This window comes from Theropithecus gelada, chromosome 4 (genome assembly GCF_003255815.1).
Source record: "Theropithecus gelada isolate Dixy chromosome 4, Tgel_1.0, whole genome shotgun sequence".
Classification (NCBI taxonomy): domain Eukaryota; kingdom Metazoa; phylum Chordata; class Mammalia; order Primates; family Cercopithecidae; genus Theropithecus; species Theropithecus gelada.
In genome coordinates this window covers 8,006,758-8,031,888 of record NC_037671.1, presented here as the reverse complement: position 1 = coordinate 8,031,888, position 25,131 = coordinate 8,006,758, and the positions used below count along the sequence as shown (strand labels likewise).

Genomic DNA, 25,131 nt, shown 5'->3' with positions numbered 1-25,131 from the left:
TTCAGTGTTATTGCTTCTGTCAGCCAGGTACATATTCTCTAGCATTCTAATCTTTCTTTTGTGTTTTCTCGTTTTGCTGTTCTTAAAAGTGGGCAAATGTAATATAACTTCTATACTTTTTTTTAAATTTACTTTAATAGTCAACTTACTGAGGAATAATTTATATACAATAAAGTGCATCCATTTTAAGTGTACAGTTCAGTGATTTGACAAACCTAAGGGCATGTGAAAACACCGCCACATTCAAGAGAAGGACCACTCCATTACCTCAAATCAGTCCCCTCGGGCCCTTTGTGTTAACTTGGAATGGCTTCTATTTCTTATATCATCTCTTTATCTACAGATCTCGTCACCCACCGAACCTGAGACCAGCACCCTAGTTATTCTCCACCATATTCCCAGCTCCTGGCATAATGCTTACATAGTAGGCATTTAGTATGTATTTCTTGAATAAATTCTAATTGTGAATTTTGTAATCATTGCCTTCTAGAAGTTGTTTTAATCTTTTTGCTGCAAACCCTTTTTTCATGGTTTTGTTTTCATTATTGATTATTGATGTTTTTCTTGAAGTTCTTTTTGATATTGCCTATGGTATTTTGATAAGCTCATTTATTCATTAAACATGTATTGAATATCTGCTCTGTGCCAGACACATACAGTGGTGAGCCAGAAAGATTAAAGTTCCTGCTACATGGGGCTTACTTTGTACCAGGAGCTCACATTATCAGAAAGCAGCTTTCTGCTCTTCTTCACTCTGTTACATACCTAGCGTCCGTGTGACCTTCAAATGATCCTTGAGCTTCCTCTCCATAGGCATCATGATCCATTTTGTTATACACCACACACATACACACACCATAACCCCAAGACTGTTAAATTACTTTGAGAGAGAAGAGCCTGAGCCAAGATTGGGACTGAGGAGTTGGAGAAGTAAAGGTGATTTAGAAGGGATGTGGAAAGTTAACATTGGAAGATTTATGATTGGTTGCATATAGGGAGTTCTGGGAAAGGGAAGAATTTAGGATGAGTCTCTTAAGTATTTGACTTGGGCAGTTGGCTACATGAAGGTTCTCCTACCTGAGGAAGGAAATACTGGTCATCATGAGCACTTCAGTTGTTTTTAGTTTTTTGTTGTTGTTGTTGTTATTATTGTTTTTAGATATTGTCTTGACCCGTAGCCCAGGCTGGAGTGCAATGGCATGGTCTTGGCTCACTGCAACTTCTGCCTCCAGGTTCAAGCAGTTCTCCTGTCTCAGCCTCCCGAGTAGCTGGGATTACAAACATGCGCCACCATGCCCGGCTAATTTTTATATTTTCAGTAGAGATGGGGTTTCACCATGTTGGCCAGGCTGTTCTCGAACTCCTGACCATGTGATCCGCCCACCTCAACCTCCCAAAGTGCTGGGATTACAGGCATGAGCCACCTCGCCCAGCCGGGCACTTCAGTTTTGAATGTGTTCACTGGAAGAGTCTATATTTTAGTTGACAAGTCCAAAAGGCAATTGGGTATATGGATTTTGACCTCAGAAGGAAGGTCTGGACTAGAGAAATATTGGTAGCCAATGGCATCTATATGGCAGGTGAAGCCTTTGACAGGTGCAATTACTGGCAGAGATCTTATAAATAAGAAAAATGGTTCACATATGTGCCCTAGAGAATACAGCGTATAAAGGGCAGCAGAATGAGATGAGCCCAGAAAGGAGCTTAGGAAGGAGTAGCTATGCCAGACACCGTGGCTCACACCTGTAATCCCCACACTTTGAGAGGCCAAAGCGAGAGGCTCCCTGGAAGTCAGGAGTTTGAGACCAGCCTGGGCAGCATAGTGACACCCTGTCTCTACAAAATAAAAATTAGCGGGTCGTGGTGGCGTGCTGCTCTATTCCCAGCTACTTGGGAGGGTGAGGCGGAAACGGTCATTTGAGCCCAGGAGTTTGAGGCTACAGAGAGCTATAATAGCGCCATTGCACTTCAGCCTGGGTGGCAGTGAAACCCTGTCTCTAAGAAAAGAAACCTAAAACTGATGGCCTGTGTATTGCAGTGAGTGCTCTTTAGACATTAAGACTTGAATATGAAGACTTGACCTCCAGAAATTAACAAGTAACAATGTCGTGGAGGCGTGCAACACAGTATTGTCAGATGGCATGGCCTCAAAGATGCATAGGGGTGAATCAGTGATCTGGAAGCAGCAGCAAGCTCCCGGAATACACCAGCACCCTCCTCTGGGCCCTGTGGAATATGGGGACATGCTAGAATTTAGCAGCTTCCCCTTGCACATTTCAGTTAAGGCAAGTAGGTGGAGGATGTGTCCTTCCAAGTCGTCGGAGGTAGATGAGTTTGCCCCACAGAGGCCAGTAGAAAGGACTGAGCTTTTTATTGTTCCTAGGATACTTGAGTTAAGGTTGCAGAGGACCAAGAAAAGGCACGATGTGTTTGTAGGATGGGTACACAGAGAAACCAGCACTTGAGATGCTGATGAAGATGACAGAAATGAAAGGCATTACATTAGCTGGTTTCCACATCACACATTGGATGCTAAAGCTGATAGGAGCCTCTGAGTGCTCAGAGGCTGTGATTATGGCTGCATTTGGTGTTTCTCGGAGGGGACAGAGTAAAGCAGAACCTCAAACACTAACGAGCTTTCGTTACTGCCCGCTGTGTTGCTGTGCAGCTGGGAAATTGGAGTGAGTGGAGGAATCTCAGAAAAGAGTATATAATGCTTGCAATGGTAAAAAGAACCTGTGGGCACTTGAGATCTAATGACAGAATGAAGCAAAGGCTGGGGTGGAGAAAGAAAGCCCAATGGGAGTCTCCTGCTCAAAGAAGCATCAAGAAACTGCCAAGCTTCAGGACAGTGGAAAGGACAGTGTGTGTGAGAACATCATCACCTCGCCGTTTCTGTGGATGTGGGGCTGCTGCTTTGTATTTGGTTGTGTTGCCCTTTGTGTGTTAGTTTTTCATGCTGTATTTCAGACAGCACCTGACTTATTAGGATCATCCTAATGCATGGCATTGTGTAACAGCTAGCTGCCATTTTCACTGCAACATCTGCAAATTTTTCTTTGAAATGTTCTTGCTCAGTGGTATGGTCAAGAGGCTGATAGCCAGAATCTGCACAAAAAAAAAAAAGAAAGAAAAAAGAAAAAAAAAATGGTAAAACCCAGGGCAGGGCCAGGATTGAAATAATTGATGATTAGCCCCCCCCACCAAATTTGAAGATTCACTCAAATTTGTGATGACTTTCACCAAGCTGTGATCATTTGAAATAAGAATTCTTACAACTAAAGAATCAACTGTTCATGCAGTAGGAGTTTTGCGTTTCTGAGCCAGTGAAATATTTTCCCTCAGGGCAAAGAATAACACTTGGTGCTGTAAGTGGGGCAGAAAGAGCAAGACAGAGAGGAGGGAACCATTACAGCATTCATCTCAAAAGTGCATCGAAAATTTGAATCATGTCTCTTGATTGCTTTAGACACATTGAAGTCCAAGATCTAGAGCTTCTTTTCTTTAGGTAAGGACTTTGGAGAGCTGGGGAGACAAACAAGAATACATAGCAGAATATCCGGACCCTGGACCTTGAGCTCAGTTGATATAAATTGTTGAGTGTTTTAAGCTATTTTCTCATTTCCTTAAACTTTGGAAGACCTTAGGTCTTTACATTCCAAACAGTACTCCTTTTTTCCTAGCTATTCTAAGGTAGTTACTAGCTTTTAGAAAAATGAGTTTAGCAATGACTACTGTTGCCCATTTTGTTTGTCCAAGAAGCCCATGCAGCATACGAAATGAAAAATTGAAACAATAGATGATTCCTGGAGGTAAATTCATGTTGTAAACCAATTTTGCCTATGGAACAAATATTAGAATTAAATTATTTTGTCCCCTCTTTGCTGCCATCATTGCCAAAAAAGAAACTGCTTTAGAGGAGTGTGTGGGTGTCAAGAAGAACAGTGATACTGTGTTATATAAATAGCCATTAGGCAATGCAAGAAAGTGTGCCAGAAATTGCTGTTAATTTACCTAGCTGCCATCTAAAATCTTGTTAGATTAGCAGCTGCACCTGAGGAGAGTCTGTATCTGATGTATTCTATTTGTAAAATCCTCCCATATCCCTTTAGAAGTGAATGAGCCCCAGTTATGTAGCAGCTGCTAGTACATGGATTCCATGCTCAATCACTGTAGCCCTTTAGGATTGATACTGAGCACCCAGCAGCTCCTCTGAAATACTCCAGCTGGTTCACAGAGGGTTAAGATCAAAGTCTCAGCAGTGTCTTACATTCTGAAAGTACCAGTTCCTAAACTCTTCCCTTCTCCTTTATGATTCCTAATATTATAAGATTTAGTTTTACTCTTGCTTTTAAATGCAAATAGACCTGACATTTGAATTTTTTAATGTAAAATGCCTTTTTACTTTAAAAAACTTGATCTAAAACAAAATTTGTCCTTTTTAAGATAAAGTTTCCCAATAAGTTGTATGAGCTCCCAACACCCGCTCCCCGCTGCTCCCAAGGAAATTGATATTCCCTTCCTCTCATTTCTTTGCCTATATTTCCATTCTTCTATTGCTCAATATTACCACCGGCATCACATGGATTCTTTAACCGGTGCTCAAGGTTAAAAGCAGAGCAGTCTGTGATCATTAAGACTGGAGAGCCAGGCACTATGGCGTGTACTTGTAATCCTAGTTCCTTGAGATGCTAAGGCAGCAGGGTAGCTTGAGCCCAGGAGTTTAAGACCAGCCTGGGCAACACAGCAAGTCTCCATCCCCCCCCAAAATTTTTTTAAATTAGCCAGGCGTGGTGGTGGGTGCCTATAATCCTAGCCACTGTGGAGGCTGAGGCGGGAGGATCACTTGAGCCCAGGGGTTTGTGATTGTAGTGAGTTATGATCATGACACTGCCTGTGCAACAGAGGGACACCCCATCTCTAAAAAAGAAAAAAAAAATAGAGAAAATGGTGTCTCACATGTCTGACTCAGTCTGCTTCTCCTTAGTCTTGTGCCTTTCATTCTGGGGTAGATGGGGTGGAGCTAGAGATAGACCATAGCCATCTGAGTGTGGGACTATGTCTAAGGACTGCTGAGTTGTCTGTTGTGGCTAATTATCCAGACCACTCTACCTTCTGTAGACACACTATGGTGTGACTGTAAAGATGCAGGACTAAGGAAGGCAAGGTTATGGCATGAGGAGAGGGAATACTAATTGCATTAAGGCGTAACAAGTGTTAAGAATAGCTTTCATTTATTGAGTCTTTCTATATAACAGGCTTTGGGCCAAATTCCAGACCCATGTTATAAAGCCAAATTCTCCCAGCAGCACTTAGCATTATTATGCCTTTTTGACAGATGAGGAGACATGGCCTTTTGTTAAAAAGCTTGCCCAAGTTCACACAAACAGTAGGAGCTGGAGCAAGGCTACAAACCCAAGCCTGTCTGATCCGCAAGCCTTGCTGTGGAACTGCTGTCCTGTACTGCAAGTAATCTGTCTGCTTGGGGGTGGGTGGTAGGCGTGTGCACTTTCAAGATGGAGGAAAAGAAAGCATGTTGGCCTAATTCCACAGGTTCAACTGTGGTGGGATCCTAATGTGGACCACAGAAAGGGAAGTGAGAGCCAGAAGATGGGACAGGGATTGGAAAGCATAGGTCACTATCTGGGTACATGCAAATGTGATCATCATTTAACCTCTGAATTTTTTTCTTCCTTTTTTAAAGACAGGGTCTTGCATTGTCGCCCAGGCTGGAGTGCAGTAGCACAATCATGGATCACTGCAGCTAACCTCTGAATTCTTGATTTATGTCTGTACACTAAAGGTTCAATTATCCATGTAAATGGAGTGAAGCCAGATGTGAATAATGCTAAAGAACCAATAATCTAAGGAACTCTTCAGTAGCAGTTTGCCATTTGTATGTGGCTTGTTGAGAGTAGATTTATTTTCCTAAATCTGTTTGCTTAGTTATCCCAGAATGGTAATGGATCTGCCTGCGCCACGAGCAGAGATCAAAGTGGATTATCCATAGGGGAAGATTAGACAGTTAATTCCAAAGGAAAAGCTTTTAAATTCATTTGAAAGCATCGTCTCAGACACACTGACACCTTTTCTTTTTTTTTCCTCTGAATTCATTTAGAACATATGCTGTCAGGAGGATAAGAGATGCCTTCAGAGAAAATAAAAATGTGAAGGATCCTGTAGAAATTCAAACCCTAGTGAATAAAGCCAAGAGAGACCTTGAAGTAATTCGTCGACAGGTAAGATAGTTCAATGACGTACTGGTTTTCATTAAGAGCTTTAAACTTTGACATATCCCCCTTGCTTAGACAGCAGTGCTTTTGGTGTTGGTGATTTACAGAGCAGGATCATGAAACTCTGTTCCTTGTACTAATACAGACATGTAAAGGTGAACTCTCATATTTTCAGATTCAAGTTGAACTTAAAATACCAGCTTTCCAGAATTTCCAGGAAGTGTATCCTTCTGGAAAGCTGATACTTTAAATATGAGAAACTTCTGCATTACTTTTATTGAAAGCTAAGTTTTTATAAGATGTATTGCACATGTATACTTGGATATATTTCAGAGTATAAATATATTCTCCCTTTCCTAGTATTTTTAATCACAATTCGGGATAAACAGAACGTGGCCCTTTTCTTGAAGACACCATCGTGGGTGAACCTGAATTACGTTGCCACATGGGCGGTGCATCTGCAGGTGCAGATGGTGTAAAGTCAGCTGCTTGGGTGCTGACCCCATAAAGGACCCTGGAGGGCGTGTTTTCATTTCGTGGAAGTGCCAAGGATCACCTTGTGCTTCCTTTTCTCATTCTCGTCAGGCGGGTGGAGCTTTTCTCATCCTCGTGAGGCGGGCGGGGCTTCTCTCATTCTCGTGAGGCGGGCGGGGCTTCTCTCATCCTCGTGAGGCGGGCAGGGCTTCTCATTCTCGTGAGGCGGGCGGGGCTTCTCTCATTCTCGTGAGGCGGGCGGGGCTTCTCTCATCTTCGTGAGGTGGGCGGAGCTTTTCTCATTCTCTTGAGGTGGGTGGAGCATGTGCAGCGGCTTGATCTCCTGGGCGGTCTGATAACATCCCCAAGAGTAATTAGAACGTCAGAGGTTGAAGTCACTGTCCACCGATGGGTTTTCTTGCTCTCTAAAAAACACCCTTTTCACTGTTTTTCTTGGACTTAGCAGCAATCACACAATAAACTCCATTTCTGCTTCCATTCGTGTTTCTCTTTTACTTGCAGGAAATTTGTTTATAAAGTGTGGAGGGGGAAACCCTTTACCATTTCTGTAAGTTATGCTGTACTGTTTTGCGAGGGCTTCTTTAGCATCATCAGGAGATGCCAGCTTGGCTGATATTAAATTAGATAATAATCTTTCCCTGACCCTTCTTCATGCTTGACTCTAAACAGAATTCAAAAAAGAAGCAATATTTGAAACTATAATTTGCAATTTATGTCAAGATGAAAGGTCTTGTTATATTGCCTACATAATATAACAGTTCTTTCTAGAATAGCATTTTGGATTCTCATAACCACCCTTGAGTTCTACAGCTATTTAGTAATAGAATAACTGCCACACTCAGACAGTCCTGGGAAATGATCTCTAAAGCCAGAGGATAGTAGGGTACTCAGAAAAGAAACTATCTGTACATTTATATGTATTTTTAGAGTGGCATTTACGTGAGTAAACATTTTGAAAACTCTAGAACAATGGCATTTCCAATCACCAGTGGTTGAATTTTATGAGATCCTTTAGCAGTGGAGCATAGAACAAGCAGCTGAGTTCTTATTTTGCATAAACGCAGAAAGATTTTGTTCTTTGGCGCTTTCTGTGTGTAGAGGTTGGCAAAACAGGCAGGTTTTATCTTTAGCGTAAAATTATACAGAGTATAAACTGCTTAGAAAAGAGGGATTGTAAATAATCTGTGCCATCATTTCTCCTGCTATATCTAATTGTCTGTGTCACTTCTTGGTTTGAAATGCTCAAACCACCCTTTCAACAAAAAACAAAAACAAAAGACTAAACTGGCCCTCATCTGACATCCCAGTGATTCCCCCTCCCCCCAGGACAGACTCACTGGAGCAGTGGCATGTGCAGGGCAAGGGCGCCCTCCCCAGGGCAGCCTGTCCACTGCACCTTCGTGATGGAGAATACACACTGCGGGGCCAGGGCTTCCACGGCGACCTTGCAGAACAGCATGCTGTCACCACCTCAGGGATGAAAGCGTTCTCATCCCTTCAGAGAACCAGTTAGACAGCAGCAGCTAGGAAGTTTCTACTCACTTCCCTTTCATGTCAAGACTCTTCCTGAATCCACATGCAGCCTTTACCGTAGTTAGGGTATAAGGCGTAGTGGCCCCCCAAGCCATCTGGCTGCAAGCTGGCATAAGGTGCCTTTGGACTAACGGCCTATGGTGAGGTGGAGAGTCTGTATTTTTGCACACTGTCCTCTGTAACTGGCTGCTGTAGTAGCCTTCTGACCTGTCCTCCAGGTGCCCCCACTACCACTGCACCCCACACACGGTCTGTTTTCCACACACCACCATCACAGTGATCTTTTTCAAAAGAAAGGTTGGGCCACTGCCCCGCTCAACCCCTTCCAGGCTCTTGCTTCATGGCACCCTAACATAAAACCTGAAGCCCGTCTGAGGTCCCCAGAGGCCCTCCATTGCTCTCCTCTCCCTCACTCTCCCTATTTCCATGAACTTGCTCCCATCTCAATGCCTGTGCACCCCCTACCTGGAGGAGTCCCTCCAGACGTTCCTGTAGCTCCCTTCCCCTTCCACCCAGGCCTGTGCTCAGATTTCATCTTCCCATAGGGGCCCCCCTGGGATCACACCATATAAAACAGACTCACTGTCTCTCCCCTGCCCTGCCTTAGTTTTCCTGACAGCACTTATCAGTACCTACTATGACATTACTTGTGGCCTTGTCTGTTTTCTCCCTCTTTTGCAAGACAGCAGGGGGCCTGAGGACAGGGATCTCCCCTGTCGTTGTCATCATCTCCACTGGGTGGGGAAGAGCATGGACTCTGGGGCCAGCCCGTCTGTGTTCACGTCCTGACTCAGCCTGCTAGCTATGTGACCCTGAGCAAGATATTTAACCTCTCAGCGCCTAATGCAAACTGCAGATGAAAGTAAGCCCTACTTTATGGGTGGTAGTGAGGATCAAGTACCCTAACATATGCGAAGCCCCTGGGATAATGCTAGCACATAGTAAATGTTGTGCAAATGCTTGCTGTTATTATCCACAGGATCGAGAACATCCCATGTAAGAACATCCTTACTAAGAGCTGGCTCTTAGTAAGTTTTCACTGACTGACTAAATGCATGAAGTATATTCCCTGAGGTCATACACCTCAGTCACGGTGTCTATACCACCAAAATCAGGGTGTCTTTTTGGCCACCCGCAGTCTCCCTCCTGAAGGAATGAACCATGAAAGGAATATGGAAATCTGATGGGGATCGTGACATATTAACCTTCATGGAGTTGTGATAGTCTTCATATCAAGTCTCTCTTCCACTTGATGATTTGGACTCCAAGCCCCACCTGCCCAGGTGCACATGGATCCCAGCTTCACGGTTCCACCAGTGAGGAAGCCCACAGCCACTTTTCCAGCTGCCAGACATGCACACCATAAAGGCAGTGCTCACACGGAAATTCTCCACCCGCAACACTTACCCGCTCCCCCTGCTTTCCACTCATTCTTCAGAGGGCGGCTTCTTCAGTCACGTGAGTCCTCTGTGGTGCTAATGATACCCCCCACCCCTGGTCCCATAACCCTGGTAAATTTTGCTTTTTAAAATAAGTCTGTGGACAAAAATGATCTGGTTTTCTGGGTAGAGAAACCGAGGTGCAGGAAATCTGGAAGCCTTGTCTAAGGTCACATGGCCTGGCATGCGCCCAGCTCTTCTAGCTCCTTAGAGCAAACTCAGAAGTTCAAGGACATGGGCTCCTGAGTCAGTAGAAACTGAAGGATAGTCTTAAGTCATCCTCCCGTTTTGTTCTGATAATATTTAAGGACCACTTCAACTCTCCTCAGAGGTCATTCATTCTTCCTTTGTTGTCCTTAATGTGCAAGATCTTCGTCTTCATTGTGGCAACCCTGAGGGATTCTAGATACATCAGCCTTTGTTAGCCTTCACCCAGCGCTTAAGGATTACTCTCATTCCAAGAAGTGGCAGCTCGTTTTTCTTTCGTGATAAGCAAGTCAGCCTCCTTTTGCTCATTTCCCATGATTGTGGCCCACTCAGTAGAAGCCAGACATACACTTGTTCTTTCCTTAACATTCTTGGACCACATCTCCCCTGGAAAATTACCATCCAGTCTGTCAGTCTCAAATCTCTTTCCAACTTCATGCATCGTGTCATATCCCAGAATTAGCAGAGGCATTCTTCTACCTTTTGATAAAATGCTGTTATTTCCATATAAGATGATTCTGTAAAGCCAGCTGACCCTAAAAGCTCTCCCTCTCTGCTGAAAGCAAGTTCTGGGCTAGCCCCCAGTAAACCTAATTTCCCTGTCTGCCCCCCGGGTGAGATCAGAAAGATTTGAGAGGCCTTTTATGTCCAGACCGGCTGGAGCCAGAAAGAATGGACAAACCTGGGTGGTTTGTAGGGTTGGGCAAATAGCTCTCAACAGTCTGAGCAGCAAAGAAGCACCAAAGGATTTCTACCCCAGACAATTGACAAGGCTTCTTAGGTGTTTTACATCAGAAACAGGAGCAAAAAGGCAGCCCGATTTTGCTTTTGTCTTTGTACTTTTCTCCATTTTGCTGTTCTAAATAAAGATACTCCTCTGGACCCTATTTGCAAGGCATTAGTTAGAATAACTATCAGTAAACTGCCCTGGCTTATAGGTAGTTCTGCAGTATGCCACTCCCCTTTGGTTTTTAACTCTAATGTACCTTGTTTTGTGTCACTATTTCCTGTCTGTTAGCACCTGCTCTTCAAGCATCTTCTAGAGACTTGCAGCATCAGCATCACTGGGGCGCCTTCCTTCCCTGTATAGTTCATAGAGGTTTAGTGTTCACCAAAGAGAAAATATTTTCTAAGCATTTTCAAATAGAGTTGTAATCTTTGTTGTAGAGCTAGCTTCATAGCCTCATGTCTAGAGAAAACAAAGTAAAAGAGAGCGTTGTGGCCAGGCGCGGTGGATCACGAGGTCAGAAGATCGAGACCATCCTGGCTAACATGGTGAAACCCCATCTCTACTAAAAATACAAAAAATGAGCCGGGTGTGGTGGCAGGTGCCTGTAGTCCCAGCTCTGGAGGCTGAGGCAGGAGAATGGCGTGAACCTGGGAGGCGGAGCTTGCAGTGAGCCGAGATCGCCACTGCACTCCAGCCTGGGCAACAGAGCGAGACTCCATCTCAAAAAAAAAAAAAAGAAAAAGGGGAAAAAAAAAAAGAGAGAGAGTGTTGGGAATGGGAATGGGAAACAGGAATGGGAATGCACCAGATTTTAATGAGATTCCCCTGAACCACATGAATTAAGATCATGATTTCAGGAATATTCAGTAAAATCTAAGTATTTGGATGAAAAAATATATTGTTATTATAGTACATAATTGTGCAGTAAGAAGATAACTGGATGTGTTCCAATTCTAGATAATGGTAGGGTTTTGGAGTCGTGCCCATCTTCCCATCAGCTTTTCAGGGGTCACTGTTTTCTACCACAGCAGCTGTTCTTCAGCTAGTGCTTTTTTAGTTAAGCAACTCAAAATAGTGGATGTGTTACACTCAAGTTCAGAATCTGCAGTTGTAAGAGATTAAGAGCAGACACCATGTACAACCATTAAAGATTATTGGAGAAGGGGTTAACATTACACGTAATATCCATTTTTGTTAATGTCAGTGTGAGATGAAGCATTTTCAGTGTTTCTTAGCTTACACTTTATTTTTCCTTTTGTAGAATACTAAGCAAAGTAATTTGGTGAATTTATTGCTATTTGGGGTAGTGGTAGTTGAGTCTCTGAAACCATACTTATTTTTACCTTTATTTGCTATTATATGGTTCAGTCTTTGAATGTGCTGTTGTGAAATTAGAAGCTAGTGAATCATGACCAGGCCCTCTCTCATTGTCAGTCACTGCAATATCCACTCCAATGCCCTAGATGGTGGTTAAAACTTGAATGAAAGTAACAGCCTGAGAAGAAGTAGGTATGTTTGAGGTCCTTTGTGGGAAAACACATAGTGCACCCTGTATCTCTCCACTTGTATGCATTCAACTTAAGTATTGTTAATATTTGATAATTTGAGAGAATTTATAAAATTTATGTGCCTGTTGTTTTAGTGGAATAAAGGGAAGTCAGTCCCTATCTAAGGGACATTTAAAATACATGAAAATAATTATATACTATTCACAATAGCCAAAAGGTAGAATCAGTCCAAATGTCCAACAATGAATGGATAAACAAGATATGGTATATACATACAATTGAATATTATTCAGCCTTAAAAAGGAACAGAATCCTGTTACATGTTACAATATGGATGAACCTTGAGGACTTACTAAATGAAATAAGCCATACACAAAAAAATACTGTATGATTCCATTTATATGAGGTGTCTAAAGCAGTCAAATTTGTAGAAATTCAAAGTAGAATGATGAATAACAGGGGCTGGAGGAGGAGAAAAAGGCAAATTGTTTAATTGATACAGAGTTTCAATTTGGGAAGATGAAAAAGTTCTGGTCATGTTTCACAACAATGTGAATATACTTAATACTGCTAAACTGAACGCTTAAAAATGGTTAAGATGAGAAATTTTATGGTTTGTGTTTTTTCCACAATAAAAACAAACCCCTTCTTTTTCAAAATGAATTATAGCCAGTCACTGATTTTTTTTTAATTTGGAAGAATGAAATTAAATTCTTCAGACCCTGGTATTTAGGGATAGGAAGCTTAAGTTATTGGAAGCTTGAACCTAGTGAATTTATATCTGTGAGCCCTCTGTTTTCTCATCTGTAAAACCAAAGGATTATACTGTAATTTCTAAGGCTGCTGCCAGTTCTAAAATCCCATGGTTCAACATTCACATAAATATCTGTCCCCTTCTTCTCTGTTTAGAGAAACTACTGATACATGTTAGACTGAAATACTCTGTGCCCGGTTTTCCTTGGCCGTTTTTCACCAAGAACTTAACTCTACAGAGTTTAGGCTGCAGATGAACAAAGTTATATGCCAGCTATATGTTTATATCATCATAGATTCCATAGACTTCTCTTCATCTAGCCTTTCTGTTAGAAGGAAACGCAGAAAATTGAATTATTTCATTCATGTTGTTAGCACCTCTGCTGTTAGCCTTCTTCCTTCCTGGTAGAAGATGTGTTACCAGTACTGGAATATATCTCTGATCAGACAGTTTCTTCCAAAGAAAATGAAATAACAGTTGAAGAACAATAATGTAATAACTGATAGACAAAGAGAGATTTAAATGCTTTTCCCAAGCCCCATCTTAAGTTTATACTACTGTCTTGGTTTGACTTCTCCCCGTTCCCCGGTTGGCTTCTCAGCTATGTTCCACATCGTCTTCTGGATAAGTGACACACACTGTATAGTTTACAATTCCGTTGCCCATGGTTTCTTTTCCTAGATATTTACTGAGCACCCACTCTATGCCGTATAATTATGAAGTGGGGAGTTAACATGGAACTATGAGGTCCTTCGGACCTTGTAGAAGTTCTGTCTCATTTTGACCCTTCGGGGACATAGCACTCTTCCCACTTCTAAATGTCCCATCTGTTCACTCATTTAATAGAACCGGGATAAAGTTTAAAAGCATACCCCAGCAGTACTTTCCCCTATACCTTTATAGATCAATTATGATTAAATCAAGGGATCAATCTACATATTTAAAAAGTAATAGTAGGCTGGGTGCAATAAAAATGTAATAATAGGCTGGGTGTAATAAAAAAGTAATAATAGACTCAAACTTGTAATCCCAGCACTTTGGGAGTCCAAGGTGGGTGGATCACTTGAGGTCAGGAGTTCCAGATCAGCCTGGCAAACGTGGTGAAACCCCATCTCTACTAAAAATACAAAAAAATTAGCCAGGTGTGGTGGCAGGCACCTATAATCCCAGCTACTTGGGAGACTGAGGCAGGAGAATTGTTTGAACCTGGAAGATGGAGGTTGCAGTGAGCCAAGATCACGCCACTGCACTCCAGCCTGGGCAACAGAGTGAGACTCCATCTCAAAAATAATAATAATAAAATAAAAAGTAATAATAAACCCATCAGAGGCAAAGGAGATTTAAATATTCTGTCTTGGACTGCAATAAAAATCCTCAGGAAAGCAACATGAATTTACACACAAAGACCAGAACTGCCCCCTAAGTGAACCCTTTATCTTCTGGATATAAGAAGTTTTTCCAGATGAGTGGAAAATTCCCCAGCCCCCTGTCGAAGTTTAAGAATGCAAGGCAATGAGACAGTTTGTTTAGCTTTATAGCTTGGCCCCTGTATGACATTCATTTTTTCAATCTACTTAATATATAATTCCTCTGCAGCCATAAAAAGATGTCTTCAAATAGGAATTTAAACTAATTTCCTCCCTGCTTTTTCTAGAAATTCTAGTAAATCCTCAAGTCTGGGCAACAGCATTCCCATAGTCGGCGTTCCTGTGGAAGGAATGCCTCTCATTTGGTTGGAGATTGCCTGTTAGTTTTGCTTGATTTCTCCAAGGATAATGTGCATTAAACAAGATTCCATTTCCTTTCTAAAAGAAGCCTGTCTCCCCATGCGTCTTTCATATACAACAGTTGTCCTTGAGTGTATTTCCATGTGCTGGAGAGCTCCCGAAGAAGGCAGCAGTAATGCTCTGCGTTCTTCTGCAAGAGTTTCATTTGGGAATTTTTATTATGATATCCATCCTTCTCCCATTTAGTCCTCATATCATTCACTGTGGAATTCCTTGAGGAACTGTTTTGATGCTGAAGCACCTAAAGTGGAAACAGATATTATTAACTCTGGCAGAGAAAGCACATTGGTCTCAGAGGCAAGAAGCGGAAGTTCTCAGCTCAGATGGTATTTTACCTCATGATCTCGGGCAAGTTGCCTGTTTGCCTAATTTACCACATCTGTAAAGAGTCACGTTTATGATGGTGGTGACAGCAGTGGTGATGTGTGCTTGTCAGTGCTGCTTCCTTGCACACACACCGTGCACCACACACTGTACTCCACACTTTAAATATGTGGTCTCAGTGTCTCCTAAGAGAAAGGAACTCTTATCCTCATTTTTTTAGGTGAGGAAATTCAGACCTGGCATTCTGGAGTAATTCTCCCAAGGACACACAATTAGGAGAATGATGGGCCCATATGCACTCTCGCTTGTTAGTCAGCTGTCAGAAGAGGAATCAGATTATGGGTGGCCTTACCTTGACAGAAGGAAGACAAGACATTGAAGATGAAAGACAGTGGCAAGATGCAGGCTTCCTTTTTCTAATTGTTCATTTAGAGCTCTTATTAGAAGGTAACAGCTTACCCTCTGTAGGCTCATGAGTAGCTTGATCCCTAGAGGCCTGGCTCCTTTATCGTTTATCAGAAAACACACTGTCTCTCTGCCTTCAAAAGAAAAAAAATACAAAAACTACACTCTGAAAATGTGAAAGTTCAACCACCTTATTTAAGAAGTATTTGCTCAGAATTTCCCTGTAGATCTGAAGGCTGCAGCTCCAATTGTGCTTTTCCAGGCACGCTGTCACTGAAGTACCCTTAAGTGGAAGCTTTCTGATGCCTCACTGCTTGTCTTGTCCTTTCAAGTAATCAAAGTTGACTCCAGTTCTGCTTATGCAGACCTTCTCCCAAGATGACAAAGGAAGAGTGTCACATCTTTTAGGAAGGACAATCCAAGGGGCTCCCCCTTGTTTGTGTTAATTTGTATTTCTGTATCGCACCCTCTGAGGTGGCAGGGAGGTGAAGACCCCTTGCCCGCTGTGTATATGAGGGCATGCACTCATTTCCTGAGCCCTTGATAGCTACAGCTGAATTTTCTTTTCGGACTGGTTGGATTTCACCTGTGTATATGTGAAGGCTAGTTTCATCAGTGCTGTTGGGAAGATCTCTCCTAATTGTACATCTATCAGTCTAAAAAACGGCGTGACTTTTTCCTCCCTGAGATGTAATAGGAGTGGTGAATAAGAGAAGAGGTTTTGAGCAAGATACACCTAAATTTAAATCCTAATAACACTTACTCAGTAGCTGGTATCAAGTCTCTCTAAAGTCATGTCAAATACCAGAGCCAAATGATGTGTCAGAAATTTTGTATCTTCCCCAGTCTGGTAATTAAAGCTGCGATTTCATGGATTGGTCAGTTATGAATACTGAAAAGGCTTTAAGAATTCTCTAACATGTGGTACCAGAATGACCTTCGTTTGATTAAATAATGCTAGTGTGGAATTAAATCAGTATTTTACATATCTTTCTTTTCCCCAAACATTTCCACTTCATCCAGCCTAAGAAGCACTTTTCTCCCCACCCGCCTCCTCAGTGGAATAAAAATAGCACCACCCTGAAGTCATAAGGATTCCCCTTCAAAGTCTGTCACAAGTTAATGATAGCATCACCACGAAGTCCTCACCTCTAGGCCTCACCTGTAAACAGTGAGGAGTTGAGCATATTGGTTTCCAAGATCCCTTATAGCCCAAGAATTTTTTCATGAATTGGCTCTATTGTTACAATCTAAATTTAACTGCCTTGTTGAGATCCTTGGGGTTTCTTTCAATAGGCTATTCCATTTCACTGATAAGTGAGTGCATTTCGGAATTACACACAGAGATAGCTATGCCGTGGGAACCCAATAAATACTCACTGATTGCTGGCCCAGTGAGCCCGGAGACCTAGGTTCTGCCCCCACCCGCCACTGGCTGGCAGCCAGCCGTCAGAGGCCAGCTTCCTCCTGTGGGTAAAGAGAGGGTTGCTCAGTGGATCTCTAAGGTCCCTTTCATGCCTGACATTTTCTGGTTCTGAAAATAAATGCTAATGATTGCTAAGTCCCAGAAACACCCTGGCGAATGCTGGATTTTGACCAAGGGTGAGCTATGTCACTGAGCCTCTCTATTGACCAAACTGACTGTAAAGGGAAAGCCTGACTGCCCAGATCTCCCAGCAAGTGTGTTTTCTTGCACATGGGAGAGTAACTGGATGATGTAATGCTGAGTTATGTAATGCTGGTTCTTCACGGTCGTTCCCAGCAGCAGGGCCTGTTTGAGAAAAGCCTGGAGCTGCACTTTGTGAAAGCTTTTGACACCCAGCAGTGGCAGGAGTGTTGCATGGATCATCGTGACTTCTGGGGTACTGTGACCTGGAAAACAGAGCCTGCCCTTTCCTACAGGTGACAGGTTGTAGGTACCTCATTTACAAATGAGGTTTCCCTCCCTGAAACTCATCAGAGCTTGTGAGAAGGAGTGAGGTGGAGAAGGGAGGGGCTGGTAAAAATTGCAAAAATAAATTTTCCTCTTGCTTTGAACCAGGTTCTATTTTAACAGAGCCAAACTTAGTGTTTTGTTTTTTTCAAAATAAGTCTCAGCTATTATTTAAAGCTCACTGCTGTCTGTATAGCTGTTCATGTTTTTCATAATATTAAAGTATTTTTCCTACTGGAAATAATTTTTGAAACTCAGCCTGTTTTTTTTCTACAAGACGTTGACCATACTTTTTTCTCTCCCAAGCAGTTCAGGGAACCACTCGGAAAATAGCTTGCTCCTGTCTGTTTCTGTACTGTGTTGCGCCTGTCCCATGATAGTCTACTTCATGGCCAGCCTCTGCAGTATTCCGGTTGATTCCTAACCATGAGTCTCTCTCCAGCCAGATTGCAGGATGCTGTCGGGCTGGGCCTTGCATGTCCTTGGAACCTAGCACAGCATGAGGCCCACAGCACACCCAGTGCACTTCTGTCTGCATTTACCTCCTTCCTGCCCTTTTCTTCCTGTTGAAATCTCATCGTCCTCTGGGCCAACAACACACTTGATTGTGACTTCGCTTAATAGCATGATCACATTGTTTTAGAATGGCATTTTAATAAGTCACCGTGTCCCTACCCTGTGAGCTACCAGAGGGACAGGGTTGTTTGTATTCACTGTGATACCCCCAGTGCCTTGTCGATGCAGAAAGCACTCCATTAATGCCTAATAAAGTCAAGCTGGCTTGGTAGAAAAGCACAGGGAGTTCTACTGAGACTCATGGTTCTGGTCCAGACTCTGACTTGCTTTCTGGCCAACAGTCTTCACCTGCCCTGCGCACCACCTACTATCTGTGTGAATAGACAAAGTGAAATGATGTGCACTAGCAGCCTCTGAAAACAGCAAAGCTGCTGATCAGTGTAAACCAGAAAGTGACGGAGGCAGACCTCAATCGATAGAGGTTTCTTTGGCGAAGGTTGAGGACGCACCCGGGAAAAAGAAACACTAGTCATAGGAGGATCTGTCATCTGTGCCTTTTCCAAAGAGGGTTTTGGGAACTTCAGTGTTTAAAGGGGAAAGAGCGTGCAGGAGAGGAAGGGGAAAAAAAAGGAGAGAAGGTAGCAGTGAGGCAAGTGGTTCCGTCCTTGTGAGGCTCTGACTAGCGCTCAGTGAGTCTGCATTTCACATGTGAAGACGGGGGAATGTCAGTTATCTGTTTGGGAGCAAAAGGAAGGCAACTTTTGTGACTCACTTCCCAAGCTTCACTTTCCCTTTGGCATCATGAGTTTGGGGTCCTTCGATTCTGCTTTTCTTTCACATCAGTGAGTCCTGTTATCCTTAACTAACAAACACTCAAACTAATACTCCTCCTTTCCTTGATGAAGTGGCCATATCCTTTTCCAGAAAAGAAGCCAAAGAAACTAGAGTATTCTCCTGTCCCCCAGCCCACCCCCAGAGTCAGTTGAAAAGAAAAGGTGATCCATGAGGTAAGTTCCAGAACGATGAAAGGAGACTGTGGAACTCTTTTATTTTCCCTGGTGCCCCATGGGGAGGCGTGAAGGCACAGGCCCAGGAGTACAACAGGAGTGGTTTCAAGTCCTGGCTGTCACTCCCAAGCTTTATGAGTTTAGGCAAATGACTTTCTGTGGGACTCTTTCTCTTCTGTAAAATAGGCATAATTGTCTGTCCTTCCTAGGGGTGTGAAGGAGACTGACAGTATTTGTGAGGCACAGAGCACAGCACTGGGCCCATGGTAAGTGTTCAATAAGCAAGAGACAGCTGCAGCCTCATCTATACTTTAAACTGCTTTTTCCATACTACTTTTAAAAACTCAAGTGCTAAAACAAATCCCGATGGAGACATTCCCACTTTGGTTTCAGCCCCATAAGTGTGCGGAAAGGGAACAGCTGTCCGTTCTTCTTTCATGTGCTTCTGCTCTCCAGCCACTTAGACACGACACGAGGGGCCCTGCCCAGCTGCAGGCTCTCGGCACGCCGTTCTTGTTATAATACACATCTGACTTTCCCAGACGCTTTTCAGTGCGTTAGGTGGAGCTGTGAAGACTAAATTCCAAGTGACAGTTTCAGTATGAAATATTTATTGCATGCTGATAAAAGTATATCTACCCGAATAGAATCAGGAGGGCCAAGGGAGAATTTCAGTCCACGTAATCTTCCATATTTTGAACGTTCCCATCACATTGCCGACTGCTAGGCAATGAAGTGAAATAAAGGCTCCAGGAAAATAGAAATCTCATGTAGGGCAAGTTGGTGTTTGGAAGTAAAAAATGGGAGTCCCTTAATTTGAATAAAGGTGTTCTCAAATTCAGAAGATGGGGAGGCAGGACGAGGAGCCATTAGGAGGCCTAGCAAGCAGCTACCCCAGACAGCAGACTACTGTATATAGACAGAAAGGCCTGATTTTCACTGTTGTCTTTTCCGCCATACCCATGTGCATAGAGTGGTGCCTGATCAACCAGATGTGCCTCATTAGAGCTTCAGTGAAATTGTCCTTGGATTTCCGTGCTACCCATCTCAGCCTGTCTTTCCGAGCATCATGGAGTGTCCCCTGGACCTCGTTACCAAAGTCCAGGGGGTGTGGGTAGTTGATGGTTTGTATTTGAGGAACTTGTTTTCTAATGACAGATGAAGGACAGATTTCATGTGTGCATGTTCAAACACATGCCTATAGAGGTGGGCAAGTAATCAGAGTTGCTTATGTGACTTCTTGGTTTATTAGTGTTGTATGTCCTTCTCTCCCTGGGGACTAGGGCTGTCCTCTCTGTCTCACACTTATCACAGTGCCCTACACACTGATAATGCTTAGAAAATGCTGCCAAATGAATTATATGCTGTAATTATAAAGAACTAGATTCCACAAACTTGAATTCCTTCATAGTAGCTCATGTCATTCACTATGTTTATGGAATACCCTTATGAAAAAGCAAAAAGTCTAAGCTAACAAAATTTTAGCTATATCTTGGAACAATAATTAGAGCTATAACTAATTATAACAGCTCTGTCTTTGGAGGCAGTTGGCAGCCCTGACATACATACAAACTTAGGGCAGGCTATTCATCTTTTCTTGGGAGAACTAGGGAGAAATAAGGCGGGTAGGGTGGCCAAAAACCACTTTGGAAAGGCCTGTTGGAACAAGTACTTCTTGCCCAAATCTGAACAAAAGGCCCTTTGCTGAGTTAGGCCACGTGGTCCATCCAGTGCCCATATCATCCTTTCGCAGCCTCTTGGGATGGCATAGAAAGTTCATATTCCTCCTGTTTGTATGTAAGGAGGTTGGAAGTTGGGAAATCAGGCTGCCCGTGGGAGTTGGAGCATCAAAGGCAAGTCCAGGAACCACACACCGCACAATGAGCCAGGCCCCCCTGCCTCTCAGTTTGTGTCTGGACTTCCACGGAATACAGGTATTGTAGACACACAGACTCTTCACACAGTGTAATTTACTCACCTGTACCTGTGGGAGAATTCTATGTATGTAAATTCAGACATGATGAAAATACAGAAAGATCATATGCAGTAATGTTCTTGTCAGGGCACTTAGTTTACACAAATTCATTATAAAAATTTAGATTTACCAACAAAGTGCAATTCGGTTCATTGAGCACCTGCAAAAACAGGTGTTGGTCATGGTTATTCACTGATTGTGGAGGCTGAGGCTTTTCATTTATGTTTTATATACCAGGTGCCGTAGGCATGGATCATTTCATGAAAGAGGATGACCCTGCAGGGCCTCCTTATTTTGCAGATGAGGAAACTGAGGCTCAGGGAAGTTAAGAAATGAGCTCAGAGAGGTTAAGGAGCTTGAGACTCCACAGCCAGTAATGGTTGATGCCAGGATTTGAGCTGAGGTCTCTGTCACCATATCATGCTGCCCCCAGTAGGATCCTTTAATTACATTTTAATAGAATGAATTTTATTAAAATTTTACATAGATATCCTTTTGTAGCCTTGGCTAACCCCTTCCAACTGAGAGCCAGTGACTTGCTCAAAATCAGAGTGCATCTCTGGGGAAGGCGCCCCCAGCCCTGTGATTCCTGACTGCCCCGTCTCGTTGCCCTGGATCTTCAGGAGCTCACAGAGAGAAATGAGGCACAGCTGCCCCCAAGCCCTCAGAAGTGTGAGGGGGTCACTGCCAGCAGGTTTGGAAAGACAGATGGTTCCCTCTGGAGCAATAAACAGATTAGCTAAGGAGGTGACCCAGCGGGCCAGCCCCAGAGCTGAGCGCAGAAGGCTGAAAAGAGGATTTTGTCAGCTCGGTGAACTGATTCACTCAAAGAAAAGTAAGACAGTTTGTGGCATGAGCTTGTCAACCCCCTTCCCTCTTGCCAGTTGATGACGATTTAATGCGTTGGTATGTTTCCAGGTCACTTTCAGGGGTCTGAAATTCTTGGCTAGACAGGGAAGATCATTGGAGCCTGCCCGTGCACTTGCACTGCCAGGACTGGTAAGCAGTGCTGAGGTTTCCCTGATCACTTGTCCCCATCCTTGATGGCAAAAGAAAACTAAATGAAGACTGATGCATTCCATACCAAATACCCATGTTGCACTCTAAAGTACTCTCCTCAGATACGTTAAACCCTACACAGCTGGAGCTTTCCACTATCTAAGCACTTGTAATATTTGGAAAGAAAAACCATAACCAATCTCAAAACAACCATGATTCACTCCCCCCCAAAAAATGAAAAATTAATCTTAATTTTAAAATATTTTTTTCTTATACATTACAGTACGCTTGGAATTTAGTTCAACTTTCTCTTTTACACAGTATTACTAGGTGAACAAAAAGCTATCTGGCTCTAAGGGTATCTTCAAAGACGAGACTTACCTTATGCCAGTGGTTATCCGCCCTGACTGTACATCAGAACCATCTACAGTGCTTGTACAGTGACCAGGCTACTCTAGACCAATTGAGTTTGAATCTCTGAGTGTGGGACTCAGGAACCAGTATCCTGAAGCGATGACAGTGTGCAGCCACAGTTGAGAACCAGTGGCTTACAATGAACTAGAGAGGGGCCTTGGCCTGGTCCTCCACCTGTGAGCCCTGCAGAGTACATGTTCTCCAGAAGGCCAGTCTCTGGGCAAGCTGTCTCTGGTTTTTGTAATGACTTTCCCTGATCTCTGAATCTCTCTAAATTCAATCTTTGTTCTGCCGATTATTTTTATTCTGTTGCACTTTTACCGAGTTTCAGACTCTGTTTATGAGTTTTATTTTAAATTAAACAGTGAAAGTTTTACTGCAACTGAAAATTTCATGTGCTTCCACCCAATGGAGTAGAGTGCATACTCCTGATGAGGCTCTTTGGGGTTCAGGCTGATATCACAAGACAATACCCTTAACAACCAAGTAGAATAACAGGGCTTAGTGCCAAAAGAATACCAGAGATATATCCTCAAGAATGGAGTCTTCATCTGAGGGAGATGTTATTTAACATTCTTTTGCAGGCATTTTTGTAGTGCAGCTGAGGGTTTGCTACCCATACAAATTGTGGCTCATCCATCCTGCACTTCTGGAGATAGGCTTATCATGTAAACGCTGACAATAAGAATATCCACAGTGTCCTACATATTTATAGCAAGCATTTTCCCAAGTAGGATTCCAAGTACATGTACAGTTATTAAGAAAGTCACACACCTTCTGTCCTTTCAGGGGGAATTTGTGGGAAGAAAAGAAGATTAGTATACCTACATATCAAGAAAGATGCATGTCAAATGTGTTCAGCCCTTCAAGATTGTTGTTATGGGTATGCTGTAGACCAGTCTGTTTTGAAACTATGTTACCGTCCTCAGCTGCACAACTTGTTCTCAATATCAACTCTCTCCTAGCACCTTGGGAGCAGCAAGGAGACCTGTAGAAGCAAAACAGGGCAGTGGTTTTTGGGAGCTGGCCCAGTGATAAATGCTAATACCCTGGGCCAAATGTCCTAGCATCCAAAGGAACTGGATGGCACAACTTAAATTGGGATGAGTTGGCCAGACCAGAACACCAAACTTCTTTTCAGGCAGTTGCCTGGCAATTCCCCAGTCTGATTTTTCTCACCTTTGGCCATTCAGGGTTCAGCCTGTTGATGGAAATCTCTGTGACAGTTTCAGTCTGGTAGTGACTGTTCTTCCCTACAATACTGTGTAGATTTCACAAAAGCATTTATAACAGCTTTATTGAGATGTGATTCATGTACCATAAAATGCACCCATTTAAAGTATACAAGTCAGTGGTTTTTAGTATATTCAGAGTTGCGCAACCATCACCATGATCAATTTTAGAACATTTTCTCTCCCCAGAAAGAAACCCCATACCTGTAGCTGTGACTCCCCATTTTCCCCCAACCCGCCCTTCCCTAGCCCTAGCCAGTCATCAGCCTACTTTCTATCTTTGTGGATGAAATTTATATTCATGACTGGCCTCTTTCACTTAGCATAATGTTTGCACGGTTCATCCATGTTATAGCATAAGGGAGTACTTCTTCCTTTTTAATGCCAAATAATCTTCCATTATATGGATATACTACATTTTATTTATCCATTCATCTGTAGATGAACATTTGGGTCATTCCCATGTTTTTGCTGTTGTGAATGATGTTGCTACGAACATTCCTATGCCAGTTTTTGTGTGGCCATATGTTTTCATTCCTCTTGGTTATATACTTAGGAGTGGAATGGCTGGGTCATATGATGACTGTATTTTAACTTTCTGAGGAATTACCTAGTCTTTTTCCAAAGTGGCTGCACCATTGTGCACTATTACCACCAGCAAGGTATAAGGGTTCTAATTTTGCCACATTCTTGTAAACACTTGTTTTTTTCTGTCATTTTGATTATAGCCATCCTAGGGGTTATGAGTGGTGTAAGATACACCTTTTATACATAAAAGCAACCAGATTTAGATTAGAAGGCTAACTTTGATCTAGTTACACTTTAAGGAAGGTTAAGACTCGGGGGAGGCGGGGAGGGTCATGAACCTTAGGCCAGTCCTCTGTATCTAAACTCCATTCTCTGTGGATTGAGAACCAGTTTAGCCCTTTGCTGACTTTACAGTGCTTGTAAGAAATGGGTATCACTGGGCAATGAGGTTTGGATAGCTTGGGACGAATTCAGAGCATCAGGAGCTCTGGATAAGAATCCTGTCTCTCACTGCTCCCTGTGCGCCTCCCTGAGCTGCAGTGGAAGAGAATGACCTCCAGATGGACAAGAGTAATGTGTCTTGCCTTTCGTGGTACCTCATAGAGTCCTTTAACACAGTAGGTATAGGCTGATTTTTTTAACATCAAAAACACAGACCTTCTTAGTGCTAAGCCAGCCATACTTTTGTTAGCCTGATTCTTCTTGACAGACCTGATGCTGTTTATCATACCTCCTCTTTGAAACTTCATCTTTAGCCTTCTTTTTTTCATGCAAGATATAGGCCTCTGTGACAAATAGATATTTGCACTTGGGTGTTCTATGAGTACTTGAAACCCATGATGTCCAAAACTGAATTAGTTGCCCTCCCTTTCTCTTTTTTTTTTTTTTTCTTTTTTCTTCTTCAAGACGGAGTCTCATTCTTGTTGCCCAGGCTGGAGTGCAGTGGCGCAATCTTGGCTCACTGCAACCCTCCACCTTCAGGGTTCAAGTGATTCTCCCGCCTCAGCCTTCTAAGTAGTTGAGATTACAGGTGCCCGCCACTACACCCAGCTTTTTTTTTTTTTTTTTTTTTTTTTTTTTTTTTTTTTTTTTTTTTAGGGGGGGGTTTTCCC

General features: G+C 42.9%; 1 protein-coding gene across 6 annotated transcripts in view; it reads left to right on the top strand.

Moving 5' to 3' along the window:
* The window catches only part of LYRM4 (LYR motif containing 4), a 198,450-nt gene that overhangs the window by 37,385 nt on the left and 135,934 nt on the right, over nt 1-25,131 (top strand). For all 6 annotated transcript variants that reach the window (XR_003118992.1, XM_025382281.1, XM_025382280.1 and 3 more), the window contains exon 2: nt 6,119-6,239. Coding sequence is in view for 5 of the 6 variants with exons in the window: in XM_025382281.1 (XP_025238066.1) it covers nt 6,119-6,239 (121 nt within the window). In the remaining variant the exon portion in view is untranslated. The remainder of the gene's footprint in view (nt 1-6,118; nt 6,240-25,131) is intronic.